The sequence below is a fragment of the Haliotis rufescens genome, unplaced genomic scaffold (genome assembly GCF_023055435.1).
Source record: "Haliotis rufescens isolate VD_foot unplaced genomic scaffold, xgHalRufe1.0.p SCAF_37, whole genome shotgun sequence".
NCBI lineage: Eukaryota > Metazoa > Mollusca > Gastropoda > Lepetellida > Haliotidae > Haliotis > Haliotis rufescens.
The window spans coordinates 3,085,989-3,100,793 of NW_025964079.1; the positions used below are offsets into that span (position 1 = coordinate 3,085,989).

Sequence of the window (14,805 nt, forward strand, 5' to 3'; positions counted from 1 at the left end):
TTAAAATATTCACTCATTTTGGAAAAAAACACAATAGAATGATGAATAGATGAGTGAAAAAATATTGGTCACTCAATGAAAAATGTAATAACCCAATTCAAATAGAAACCTTCGAGTAAAAACTCGATTGCTCAAAAAGTTATCTGGAGCTCTGAATAACTAATGTCATGTCATATATTGAATGTACCACAAAGAACTGGTACTTCCCTTTTACCAACGGATTGTTATAATGCACCATTTTACAATGTTAGATATCTAGTCAATCAAAGTGACACTGCTGTCCCCAATGGTTTCTTTGTGTTCACACTGTAATTAATAGAAGCAGGATTTGATATTTTTGCGATGTATATAATAAGAGTTTGTCGGCTATATTCCCAGCATACCGCGGTACTCTGTAGATAATCAGGCAACTCATTGTTTGGTAACATGATCGACGTAACTTGGTAACCGTTACACCATCTCAGACACTGATTTTGCTTCATGTTTATTGCCAAAATGCACATGAAGAATCCAGGTGTACGTAGGCAATGAAAACTGATCCGGGCATTAGTGAGTAAGTAAGTGAGTTGGGTTTAACGCCGCTTTTAACATTATTCCAGTTATATCACGGCGTGTCAGCTTAATGTGGGAGGAAAGCCCGAAGTGATGCAGGTCTCAGACGTTTACCACTTCGGTGAAACCCATGAGCACGGGTATGGTGCTGACAAACCTAGAAACATAATCGGGGCGAACCGGGATTCGAACCCACAATCATAGGTTTCTGGCGTGCCCAAGGGACGTAGATCCGGTCATGAAGAAAGAGAGAACATGGAAACAGGAAATCTTTCAATATCATTTATTCATTAATGTATTTCTATATGTTCCAAAGCAGCACATACTGACCAAAGAGAGAAACACATATATACATTTCGTAAGTTGTTAGGGGCGGTCGGGTAGCCTAGTGGTTAAAGCGTTCGCTCGTCACGCCCAAGACCCGGGTTCGATTCCCGACATGGATACAATGTGTGAAGCCCATTTCTGGTGTCCCCCGCCGTGATAATACTGGAATATTGCTAAATATGAGTTATGTGAATTTTTAAGTTTTTCTTATTGGGAGGAGCAGAGACTTATATAGAAAGAGCCCTGCGTTTGGTGGCCGAAACAATCATATAATATATTACTCAAAGGGGCAAAGATATCGGAGAAATTATGTTCAGTAATTTTCACTGACCATCATACATTTTGCTTCACGCTGATAGGTTAGTTCACGGAAATTGTTTCGCGATTGTTTTCGTTGTTTTGGAGGCAACTTGACGTCATATGAACGCATTGTTTCAAATAAATGAAGATGGCAATATCTGTTGTTCAGTACGTCAGAGACAGTTTAACTGACGTCGTTCCACCAACAGATTACCCGTATTGATTTACCTGACGTGTTCAGATGCGAGACATTCTTCTACTTTTAATCACGATCGAGATCAAAATCAAGATCGTCGTCAGCCTTTAACATCAATGCATCCAGTCCTTATATACAGCGTCTGCTTATTTATGGCAGTATTATTTGTTTGTTTGACCATACATTATATGTTTGACCAATAGAGCTTGAAACGTGGTACTTTCATTGAATAAAAGCACTCCACAGAAGATGACAACTAGTAGTAGATAGGTACAATTAAGTTGTTGTTGTTGGTTTGTTGTTTAAGGCCGCACGCAGCAATGTTCCAGCTATATGATGGCGGTCTGTAAAATAATCGAGTCTGGGCCAGACAATCCAGTGATTGACATCATGAGCATCGATCCACGCAATTGGGATCGATGACATGTATCAACCAAGTCAGCGAGCCTGACCACCCGATCCCGTTAGTCGCCTTTTACGACAAGCAAAGTCGCCTTTTACGGCAAGCATGGGTTGCTGAAGACCTATTCTACCCCGGAATCTTCACGGGTCTGTGGCAGTATTAACTAGCTTCACTGGCGTCAGTTCTCCTTAATATATTCGTTACAAATCCCTGTTGCCGGTTTACAGGACCACAGGCAATCTATTATGGAAGAGATCCAAATTGATGGATCTCCTCCCCCCACGCGGAGGATAAGATAATAGGTTAGGTGTGGGCTTCACATATTGTACCAAATTGGGAATCGAACTAGGCAACCCCATCGCCTACTGGGCCTATTATGACAGCGGGGTACCAGACCCTCGTATCGTATGTCGATGACTGTGTGGAGTCATTCCAACTGGTGGTCACAAGCATTCACGGTTTGTTTCATAGCCAATATATTCTGTCTTTGAAACATTTATACATGTACGTGTTTATCAGCAGGAAAGATAAACGGTGCGGTTGTTCAGCGGTTGGGCTGGTCTGTCGTTTGTGTCGACCGAAAGTGGTTCGCCGTCGGCAACTGGAACAGCCCTCAGCACGCGGATCTAAGGAAGAAACGATATACAGGATTAGGATCATTCTGGTCTTCAGTGATGCTTCAATACAACACGACGGAAAGTAATTACCACGATGCAATCTACATATTTCGAGTTATGGCGCGTTCAGTAGCTTAAAGCTAGATTACATTTACAGACTAATTCATTCCGGTTTCATTTGATACCTACAAATATTATTTGAAACCTCTGATTGTCCAATCAGTCAGTATAGAAAGATATAACTTATATATTTATCAAATACGTACGGATTCCAAGTATCATGATTTCCTGTGGGCGATTTGTACGAAATATGATTTCACCCTGAAACAACGTATGCCGCAAGTTCTTACCCTATCCTCTGTGGTGAGAACAGGCAAAACCATAAGAACCCATCGGACAGACTCCGAACAGGGCGGGGTGGTAAGCGAACCCTTGTACGTGTAGTAATCGTCATCAAGCAGCAGCAGCTCGCTTGGGTCCAGAGTCACATTCTCAGCTTCACCTATACCATAGCAACAAAACTACCATACAATACTGAGGAAGATCAGTCTTTATCATCAGTCATTTCTAAAAGACTGTCACATACTATCGTTATACTTCATTAATTAATTATCTACTTTTCATCAAAATGTATAGAACAGGATTGTTTGTTGTTTCAAATATACATACAGGTGATCCCCGAAAGCATGTCCGTTTTCATAGTTAATAAAAAAACAACACCCATTAAGGCATGCATACGGAAGTGTCACTTGTAAGAGACCTGGTGAAACATAAATTCAGAAAATAATAACTCATTATCACGCAGGGGACTCAATTTGAAACACAGATACAACGAATCAACATCTCGAGACCGAACTGTTTGTCAGTTAATTTATATCTGTCTACATGTACTGACATAATGTATTGTAAATAAATAATAAAAATGAAATAAATAATGAATGTGAACTAAATAAAAGATAAGATATCACTCATTTTAGTGCCTTTACAATGTTCATGTATTGTTACATATACGATCTCTGTAAATATGATGCCTTAACATTCAAAATAAATTCAAGAATAAGTACATCAATAATACTTCCCAAATTTGTATACACTACGAATATAAACCCAGGAAGTATTGACGATCAAATAATTATTGTATAGTATAAAGTTTAAAACGACTAAGCAGGTAGCCATTTATTGCTTCATTGGCGCTTTTACGTTTGCATGCATCATTTATATTATTCAGAAACATTTCGCAAACACCTAGTGTCATCACTGATTTTCAGGGATCCATTCATATTACTTTCACCCCTATTATGCCCAATGGAATCTGTTTCGTCTGATAATCGAGACTGGTGATTCTCGCTTGAACTTGTCAGTAATTAAGCAATATACTTTTTGTACTTATAAAGGTATTGCTCACATTCATTATTCTGTAACAAGCTCATGTCATCGTCTTCAGCTACCCATGCTTGCCGTAAAAGGCGACTATGCCTGTCGTAAGAGGCGACTAAAGGGATCGGGTGGTCAGGCTTGCTGACTTGGTCCATGGATGTCATCGTTTCCAAATTGCGTGGATCGATGCTAATGATGTCAGTCATTGGATTATCGGGTCCAGAATCGATTATTTACAGATAGCCGTCATATAGCTGAAATATTGCTGAGCGCGGCGATAAACAACATACAAACTAACAAAACAATCTTGTCATCTTCACACGATAGTTCCTAACAACGTTTCAAACGCTCCCCCCCCCCCCCCCCCCCCCCCCGGACACAGCCCAAACTAAAGTTAAATGTGGGCGTGGCAGAAGATTATTCACTTACAGGACGTTTCAACCGTCGGGTACAATTGATGAGAGTTTCAAGGTTACAGAGTTTTATGTATGTTTTGAGTGGACATGTTGATATACTTACCGACTTTCAGATGCGCCACTCCATCCACGAACCTGTTGAAGGCATGATCCTGCGACTCACATGTCACCTAGGAAAGGTTAAGGAGGCCGTCGGTTATGAACGGTTACACTTTGGTTAACTGCTTCTCAACTGGTATAATCATTATTTAGAGAGAAAGTATCTATCCCATGTGAATTGATTTAATTTTCTGGTATGAGAGTTAATCCATCATTGTTTATTTTCTACTGAACGTGAAGCACATTTGTGGTGTCTCCGTCGTGATATTGGTGGAATATTTCTAAAAGCGGCGTAAAACCATTCTCACTCACTCACTCTATACTGAACTGCAAATTAACAACATTCTATTGAAGCACTTGTGGACGTGTCCACAAATTGGATCATCATCGGCAACTCATCTCCTGCATAAAGATGCCACATCTGTTACTACAGCTTCTAAAATGCCACTTAAAGGTATTCTGTTCTGCGGGTATTGCCGGTGTCACGAAATATATTCGCCCCCAGAATAAAATCTCCCCCCGGCGAATTTATACCGGTACAGTTCCGCCCCTCTCGAAATAAACTCTCCCCCACCCTACGAAATATTATCTCCCCCCAGAATATTTCCTCCCCCGTTCGTTTTATAAATACTTGCCATGCAGTTCAATAGTTGCCAAACACTTCTGATAGAGACGATGTTGAGAATGTGGAGTGAATAGGGCTTTACTTTGAGCACTGTGTTTTCTTTTAACTACCGCAATATGAGACAATAAAGTGGTAAATAGGTAGATATAATACTAGTCGTTAGATATAATGCTTTACCATTCATTGTACCATTTTAAACCATGTGAATGTTGTAATATCAGTCAATCGGGTGGGAAAACAGCCAAATCCTCGCTCTATAAAGGACTATGTCAAACATTATGCAAGTTGAAATGACCCCTGATACTTTATGAATACTTTATGACAGTTTATGGAGTCAAAATCAATGCTGATTATTCATAAACTTAATGCTTCGTACCATAGGCCCATGGCCTCTTCAGTGCTGAATAAAGATTGAAAATACATCAGTCAATCAAAGATGAAGGTAACTTTATACATCAGAGTTCTTGAGAATTAGTTCATGTTTTGTTCTTAGACTAACATTTCAACCATCGATTGTGTTCACATGTAGACTCAAACTGGTATGTTAAAAAATGTATACAGACAACAACAACTGTATTAGAAAGATAACTATTTAAAGAATATAGTACTTAAAGACATTGCAACAAACCGAATAATCAGGGGGGAGACTTTATACTGAGGGGGGCGCGAAATAAATCCGCCCGGGGGAGATTTTATTTCAGAACAGATTCTCAGGGGTAGAATCTGTACCGGTATAACATCCCGGGGGGGGGGGGGGGGGAGTTTATACTGGGACACCGACACAGTTTTCTGTCTTGTAAAGATGAGGTCACTCTAGGTCGTCAACTACATGGCTGCAATTGCGTGGATCGATGCTCATGATGTCCAGTGGGCCGATAAGGACCTTTATCCTACCTCGTCCTTTAACATACGATTCAAGAAAGGCGGGGCAAATAACAGACTTAAGCTACACAGATATATACCGCTTTTAGTATATGAAGACTTTTTTTATAAATCCACTAACAAACAACATTAAGCCGATCTCTGCCTGCGCGGATCACCACTTCTACTTCCACTGCTGCGACCGTTGAACTCCACGAAAAAAATAAGGCAATCAGTTTCATTGTGTATTTACGAAATGCCCAGCTACATCATAGGTTACATTGGTACAATGATGGCGAGGTGAGGTGAAATTGGGTTAAACGTCGCGTCCAAGATTATTGCACTTATATGTGACATACATAGCCCCTTCATATTAGTTTAAAGAAACAGGTAATGAATTGATTGCTGGAACAAAATGCAGGATAGGCTATTAAAGGCAGAGTTGGAAGGCACAGTTCGTCCATACCAACAAACTACATTTAACAGACAAATATTATATAAAGAAATCATATAAACTTCATAATGTCAAGTTAAAATCCGGAGAAAATCGTGTTAGGCCCGGTAACTTTCACACGCACTGGTGGATAGTTTTTTTCATGGCATCAGTCTTGTTTTCTGAGCTTATGTTAATAGTCTATATATTCAGACGACCAAGAGGTGAGGTGAAATGGGGTTTAACATCGCGTTAAAGATAATAGCACTCATATAGCGACGTGCATGCACGTGTGTGTGTAGCTGCTTGTACTAATCCGGACTAATGACGATTTTATAGTGCTAGCTCACTGAGATACCATGCGACAGATTAACATGAAAACCCGACAGTATACTGAATCCGTGCCGACCAGGTTTTAGCCCCTTAATGCCGAGCGCCAGACAGGGTAACAACATCATGCGACCAAGACGTTTTCTTGTTCAAGGGTGAGGTGAGGTGAAATGGGGTTTAACGTCGCGTCCAAGATTATTGCACTTATATAGCGACGTGCATGCACGTGTGTGTGGCTGCTTGTACTAGTCCGGACTGATGCCGATTTATAGTGCTAGCTCACTGAGATACCATGCAACATAAATACCCCATTAAGACACAGTATACTGACTCCGAGCCGACCAGTCCTTGTTTTAGTCCCTTAATGCCGAGCGCCAGACAGGGTAACAACAAGTACCATCTTTTAACGTCTTTTGGTATGACGCGTTCGGGGATCGAACCCCGGACCTTCCGCTCTCCGGGCGGACGCTCTACCACTAGACCACGGAGGCGCTTGTTTAAGGGTAGCTTTAAAAGGCGAGAAAAGGGATCTGAGTCCCCTTACCTCCAGGAACACTCCAACGACAGCCAAGCCGTCTTCCTTGTCGACAGCCGACCCAACACTCCCATACTCCTTCTTGTAGTGAACCATATGCAACTACAACCGCAAGGAAGACGACGTTTTTTTTAAGTTATAGCACACTAAATGAAGTAAATAGGCGCTATGGAGTCCCTTTCTTTTTGAGAACAAAATGAACAATATGGGTCAAAAAGCTACTGTAACCAAAAGAAATGTTATGTTTCTTTTTCGTTTGTTTCATGAAATAGTCATTCACTACAAGTTCCTCTCAATTGACGAAATATTCCGATTGGTAAATAATTTATTATAGCCATACCTCCCCATCGTAGTGCTTGCCGTCGACGAGATGTTCCGAGGGAGAGTGGAAGTGCATTGAGTCCAGGACGTACTCGCCGTCAGTGAAAGGCATGTCCTCCGTCACGAGACGTTCATTTTTGAAGAAGGCAAGACTCGCGCCATGGCCTGCAATAAAACGAAAAGATCAAAGAGATTAGTTTAAACCATTACACTAAAATATCTCGTTGACATCTACACAAGTGTCAGAAAACGAAAGAAATTATAGGTTTTTTTCCAACATGACTGAGGTAAGATTGACACATACTTCAACTTCAAACAGCTCACCAGCAAATCGTTACCTGCACGTAAAGTAAATCCAGATATTAAGCGCAGAAGACTTTGCAGGAGGAAAAATGATATTTTAATTTGTTTGTCATTTAACGCTGCACTGAGCTATGTTCCAGCTATATGACAGCGGCCTGTAAATAATCGTGTCTGGGCCAGACAATAAAGTGATTATGATATTGTTGGCAACGATCCACGCCGCCAGCATACACTGACACGCAATCAACCAGGTCTCCGAGCCTGAAAACCTGATCCATTTGATCGTCTAACATCCAGTCGTCTAAGGCGCCGCTATTCGCTGTGCAGAGTTGCGTCTCTTGGGCACGCCAGAAACCTATGATTGTGGGCTCCAATCCCGGTTTGCCTCGATTATGTTTCTAGGTTTGTCAGCACCATACCCGTGATCGTGGGTTTCACCTAAGTGGTAAACATCTGAGACCTGCATCACTTCGGGCTTTCTTCCCACATTAATCTGACCCGCTGTGATATAACTGGAATAATGTTAAAAGCGGCGTTAAACCCAACTCACTCACTCACTCTAACATTGCTGGGACCTATTCTAACTCGGAATTCTAGCAGACATTTGGACCCAACAAAGGGTTCTTCGCACAAATATGTGGAAACTAAATATATCAGATGCAATTCATCTCTGACCATTTTAATTGTAACGATCACCTATAATGGCCTGGGTATGGTGAGAGCATTTATGAACCACCGGGTCTGTATGATTTAAAAACTGAGCAAAACCGTACGAAATCATTTTGAAAGTTATAGCATAAATATAGTATTAACATGGCTGATATTTGAAAACGAGAAATTCGTTGAGGAACGCTTAGTTTCTCTGATGAATACAGTTCAAATAAGAATAAGAATAAGAATAAGAATAAGAATAGTCTTAAGAATGTTACTATGCAAACCTAAGTTGATGAAAGGTCCAGGTGTTAGGTATTTGTAACCAATACTTGTAAATAAATTTAAAATATTACCATTCATTTTTAAATTCCCAGACACAGCTCCTTTTGGTTCATATTCGATGCCGCCCAGAGGGTGGCATGTCGCGTCGTCACTCTCGATGTCAATGGGAGACTGCTGGGACCCGTCACAGCAGCGGGTGTCGGTGTCCAGATCGTGCCAGTGAGAAGGATCTGGAACAAAATATTGGGTATTTCAGTTAAATGTCAACTGACTGTGGTAGGATCTTAGACGGGATGCAGATCTCAGACGTTTACATATTTGATGAATCCACGAGCGTGGAGGGATACAGTTCTGACAAACCAAGAACGAATTCATGGCGAATCAGGGATTCAATTGTTAGATAGGCATTGCTTTGAAGTTGACGGATGACAAAGTAGACACAATTTATGGATAACAACTTCTTTATTTACTGTAAAGGTGACCTTTCCGTATAGAGCCTTATACCGTTGTCAAGCAAGACTGAATGAGGAACATTGTACAGAATATATATAGTAGGTGGAGGATTAACAGTAGAGGATTAACAGGAGTAACAAATACATACATGAGTGGGATAACATGAGTAAGTAATGACAACAGAAGGGTGATACTGTCACAACATGATGGACGGAGAACACATCTGGGATTCGATTCCAATATCACAGGTTTCTACCACGCCTAAAAGTAGCAGCTCTGCATGACGAACTGCGGATCCTGAAACGACTGGGCCACCCAGTAAGCTAAATATACTTTTGAGATTACGAGATAACCCAGCTGCTTGGTCAGTGCTGAATTTCAATAATAGGAATAAGCTGCATCTCAATTGATTCGGTCTGGAGAGATGTATATGCAAGTGCCACTAATAGCTTGTCCGTTATCGTACATTGTAGAGTTTACTTTAGATTCTTGTGTAATACAGCTAGGAGCCTACTTCTGTTAATTGCCGGGCCCCTTGGCAAGGAGTTTATATAGGACCGATCCTCCAATAAGGGGTTGAAAATATCCCCCATCCCTACCTTCACCCGAAGAGAATATTAAATGGTCCGTTCCCTAGTACATTAATTTTAGGTAAACAATACTAGATATTTAGAATGAAAGTGGCTATAATCGTATTCAAATTCCTCTTTCAGTCTTGAAGAGTAGCGTCTGTCATCGATCCATTGCAAAAGGAGGAGACAACTCCTGTTTTGATACTGAAGTTCATGATCAACAGCAAAGGTGTACCAGTAAATACCCTGCTTCGATAAACATAAACATTCGCTTTCTCATGCCACATTACATAACAACTGTAAAATTAAGGATCAGCTATTTTATATTGCATTTATCACCAAAGGACGTCATGATATAACCGTTAGGTTTACTTGATCCTCTCATACTATATTATATATTGTAATTTCTACACATACTGTAGGCATACTTTAGTCTTCCCTGAAGAGGTAAAAACATAGGATTTCTTAATGATAAGAATCAAGGATTTCTTAATGGTAAGAATCAAGGATTTCTTAATGGTAAGAATCAAGGATTTCTCAATGGTAAGAATCAAGGATTTCTTAATGGTAAGAATCAGGGATTTCTTAATGATAAGAATCAAGGATTTCTTAATGGTAAGAATCAAGGATTTCTTAATGGTAAGAATCAAGGATTTCTCAATGGTAAGAATCAAGGATTTCTTAATGGTAAGAATCAAGGATTTCTTAATGGTAAGAATCAGTAGGCAACATCCTTTTCCCAGCGGAAAGTCAACCAAAGGGGAAGAGTGACAAAAAATGATGCACAAGTCTGTATGACAAGAGGGGTGGCTACAACTTTCCAATAGTCAACTTTCCCGTTGCCGAGCAATATTCCTTCAGCTTCAAGCTTTGGTGTCTACATTTCTCATGCTCTTTGTTCGAAGATATCAAAGGGCGACATACGACTCTTGATCAAACGATGTTTGATCAGGTTGACGCATTCAAGGTCTTAATAAAGCTTTCAGAAAGTTTTATGTAGGACATGTGAAAGACATCCAAATCTGACCTGACATTGACAAAATAGATGTTCCCGTGTTTGGTTTCCTTTCAGGTGAACACTTGACTTGCCTTTGCATGTGTTTGTGACGGAACCACCGCTTGTGCAGGATACGCTCACTTTTTCGCGAACACTTTCAACACAATTTGATAGTGATTCATAAATACATGCTTATGGATAAACGGAAAAGTATTAAGGTGAAAGCAGAGATTTCTTATGATTATGAATGAGTATTGTCAAATTTATTTGGACAGAACGAGTTCAATTAAAGGTAGAGGTCAGCTGGGGCAAAACATACCCATGTTCATTCAGCAATGATTTTCAACAGCAACTTGCCAACCAAAACGTGGTTGAAACAATGAACTATTTGTAAGACCTTAAGCTTCAGTCACACAGACAATGCGACCGCGATGCAACCTCCTGGCGACCAAAATATTTGACAATCACAATAAGGTTTCAGTGGTCTCTGAAAGGTATCACTGAGGTCGCTACAAGGTCTCGATCGACAACTAGTCACGGACCAGTCCCCGTTCAGTTGCAACAAGTCACCGAAGATTCGCAGACTGGTCATCGATCGGTCTCAACCAGTTGCAAACATTTCGGCGTACCTGCGGTGAACAGTTGCCGGTCAATCACTGACAAGTTGCAAAACCTATGGCTGATTGATCTGCGATCATACCCTAATTCCAAATATTGGCAGAAGTAGTTGCACCGGTCTCAGCGATCGCAAAGGAAATCAGTCGCCAAGAGGTTGCATCGCGGTCGCATTGTCTGTGTGACTGAGGATTTACGACTGTCGATAAATGTAACTCACCATCCCCCGAACCTTCATGGTAGCCGAAGTGTATATGGTGCCTTGGGATGGGACACAGAGCATCTTCGGCAGCCACGTAGACGTTGGCTGCAACAACCACGACAACAATCGAAATCAGCATCTTTCTTCGTCAGTGTCTGCGGGATGGAATAGCATGGGGCGAGCATACCTATAAGTAGTAGGATGTTAGAAACTAATACCACCTATTCAACAGGTGGGTTTAAAACCCGTGACTGCAGTTGCGTAGATTACAAAGATACTCAACTAATAAAATGTTAGTTTAATCAATAAAGCCGTTTTGATTGTATCTTTCTCTTCGTGCAAAATTAACATAAACGTATATGAACAATATTTGTAGATAATACATATGTAACATATTATAAGAGATCATATAAGAAAAGCGTCAAACATTTTGTGGAAGAAACTCGTTTCCTTTTAGTACGTAGTCCTTGTGATGACATGTTGTATGTTATTCCTTGAGTGAGTGAGTTTGGTTTAACGCCGCTTTTAACAGTATTCCAGTTATATCACGGCGTGTCAGCTTAATGTGGGAGGAAAGCCCGAAGTGATGCAGGTCTCAGACGTTTACCATTTCGGTGAAACCCACGAGCACGGGTATGGTGCTGACAAACCTAGAAACATAATCGGGGCGAATCGGGATTCGAACCCACAATTATAGGTTTCTGGCGTGCCCAAGGGACGCAACTCTGCACAGCGAATCGCGGCGCCTTAGACGACTGGGCCACCCTTAATCCTTGAGGCCGCACTCAGCAGTATTCAAGCGACCCGTGAAGATCCGGGGTAGAATAGGTCTTCAGCAACCCATGCTTGCTGCAAAAGGCGACTATACTTGTCGTTATAGGCGACTAACGGGATCTAGTGGTCAGGCTCGTTGACTTGGTTGATGCATGTCATCGTTTCCCAATTGCGTAGATCGATGCTCATGATGTCAATCACTGGATTGTCTTGTCCAGACCCGATTATTTACAGATCGCCGTCATATAGCTGGAACATTGCTGGAGTGCGGCGTTAAACAACAAATAAACAAGCAAACAAAAGTTTTTCAGCAATAGGAAGGCGGTCTGTAAATGATGACAAGACAATCAAGTGATTGACAGCATGGGCACGCAACTGGGATACGATGAGATCCAAGCAGCCAAGTCACCGATCACCAGATCCACTTCTTATAAGCATAAGTTATGTTGATATACACTTCTTCAGGAAGCCAATCCAGTAATTCCAACTAGTCTAATGGATTCCTCTACCATTATTTTGATTATATTTCTTCTGTTTTTATTGTTTAATGTCTTCCACAACCATATTGCAGCTATCATTTATTTGACGATATTATGAGCATCGCCCTACGTCTTAGGGGTACGATGACCGCAACTTACCGAGCCTGACCATCCGATCCAGCTAGTCGCGACTTACAAGGAAAAGTTGATGGAGACCTACTCCAACCTGGAATCTAAACGGTGTAGTGTTTACAGGACAGATGAAATGTTCCTTACGCTGCACTGACATCGTACTTGCGAAAATGATAGGGTGTTAAATGATAAAGAGTTCAACGTGTCTTTAGTTATCACTGTGTCATAGGGTGGCCCAGTTGTCTTAGGCGCCGCAATTCGCTGTGCAGAGTCGCGTCCCTTGGGCACGCCAGAAACCTTTGATTGTGGGTTCGAATCCTGATTCGCCCCGATTATGTTTCTAGGGTTTGTCAGCACCATACCCATGGTCGTGGGTTTCATCGAAGTGGAAAACGTCTAAGATCTGCATCACTTTGGGCTTTCCTCACGCATTAAGCTGACACGCTGTGATATAACTGGAATACTGTTAAAAGCGGCATTAAACATCACTCACTCACTCACTCACTCACTCACTCTTAGGAGTGTGGGGAATATTTTGTAACGACGCTTTTGACAATATTCCAATATAGGACTGCATACTTTGCACCATGTTGGGTGGGAATCGAACCCGAGTCTTCCCCGGACGAGCAAACACTTTAACCACTTGGCCACCCCACCAGTCCCGTGTCATAAAAGAAGAAAATGTCAACCATCCGTGGAGACGAAAGGAACCTCAGCTCTGTAACTATGTTGGGTGGTCGGGTAGCCTAGTGGTTAAAGCGTTCGCTTGTCACGCCGAAGACCCGGGTTCGATTCCCGACATGGGTAGGTACAATGCGTGAAGCCCATTTCTTGTGTCCCCTGCCGTGATATTGCTGGAATGTTGCTAAAAGCGGCGTAAAACTATACTAACTCATTCACTCAACTCAGTAACTATGTAATCTTAAGTCCGTGTTATCCTGGTGCAGCTAACTCAAATTTCATTAGTTTATTAAAATTATGAAAATAGAAATGTGAGCAGTTTGGAAAATGATTACAGCTTCCTGGCTGCACCAGACCTGCATATGACAAGTACAAAACCTGCTTCCCCTACGTTCGTTATGTTGTTATCTGTCACCATATGGCAATGCATTTTGACGTGTATCAACAAACTGATCTTTTATCAAACTTTATATGGGATCAGCAAGTATTAGTACGTACAGGTAGCCGGTCTATTACCCTATCATTTACTCAAATAAACTTACACTCGTGCACTCAAATTGTATACGCGAATATTGTGTCAATTGGAATGACATAGAAATGGTTTTCATGGACTGAGGGACGAAACGTATTCTCTATCGTTGAAGTAGGAACACGTTTCCAAATTAAGCCCTTAGTGCCTTAACATTTAAGGGTTTTGTTTGGGATTATTATTATTATATAACGAATACCGGTTTTCAAAAATTTAACCAGTATTGAAATCTAATTAAAGCGTAACTTGTTTTTCTGGCTAGGGGCGTAGATTATAGAACTAGTTCCAGTTTAATCTAACTCTGTAGTGAAAAGCTATCCTTACTGCATCCACATTCAAATTATATTTTCTAGTTGTTAAATTCATACCATATCTTTTGGACATCGTTTCACGTTGGTAAAACTGTCCCTCCTTAATGAATAATTGTCTGATACGGATCATACCTGTATTCCATTCGTCATCATAAATACCTTTTCTATTCAATAATACGTTTTTGGTCTTCCGAATAATCCCATTGTATACAACAAAATGGTTTTCTAGGCGAGAAGATTTCCAAACGTTTATTTTTTTACATTCAATTTGGATATATCATAATTGCATAGTTTGATGTGTCGAACTTTCAGTTGTCTCGAAGTATAAGCTGCATAGTCAATCATTTTTCGGCTTTGTCAAACTCGGATAACTCGAAGTAAGCATCACTTCAAAAACGGTGTTTGACTGTATCATAATTACATTTCAAC

At 40.9% G+C, this 14,805-nt stretch overlaps 1 protein-coding gene across 1 annotated transcript in view; it reads right to left on the minus strand.

Moving 5' to 3' along the window:
- Nucleotides 1–2,168: 2,168 nt before the first annotated feature.
- The window catches only part of LOC124144308 (carbonic anhydrase-like), a 39,608-nt gene continuing 26,971 nt past the window's right edge, over nt 2,169–14,805 (minus strand). Inside the window, exons 13-19 of the mRNA XM_046513650.2 lie at nt 11,489–11,615; nt 8,703–8,861; nt 7,412–7,557; nt 7,081–7,173; nt 4,292–4,358; nt 2,746–2,897; nt 2,169–2,404 (exon numbers count right to left, since the gene is read on the minus strand). Of these exons, the coding sequence (XP_046369606.2) occupies nt 2,294–2,404; nt 2,746–2,897; nt 4,292–4,358; nt 7,081–7,173; nt 7,412–7,557; nt 8,703–8,861; nt 11,489–11,615 (855 nt within the window). The 3' untranslated portion in view covers nt 2,169–2,293. The remainder of the gene's footprint in view (nt 2,405–2,745; nt 2,898–4,291; nt 4,359–7,080; nt 7,174–7,411; nt 7,558–8,702; nt 8,862–11,488; nt 11,616–14,805) is intronic.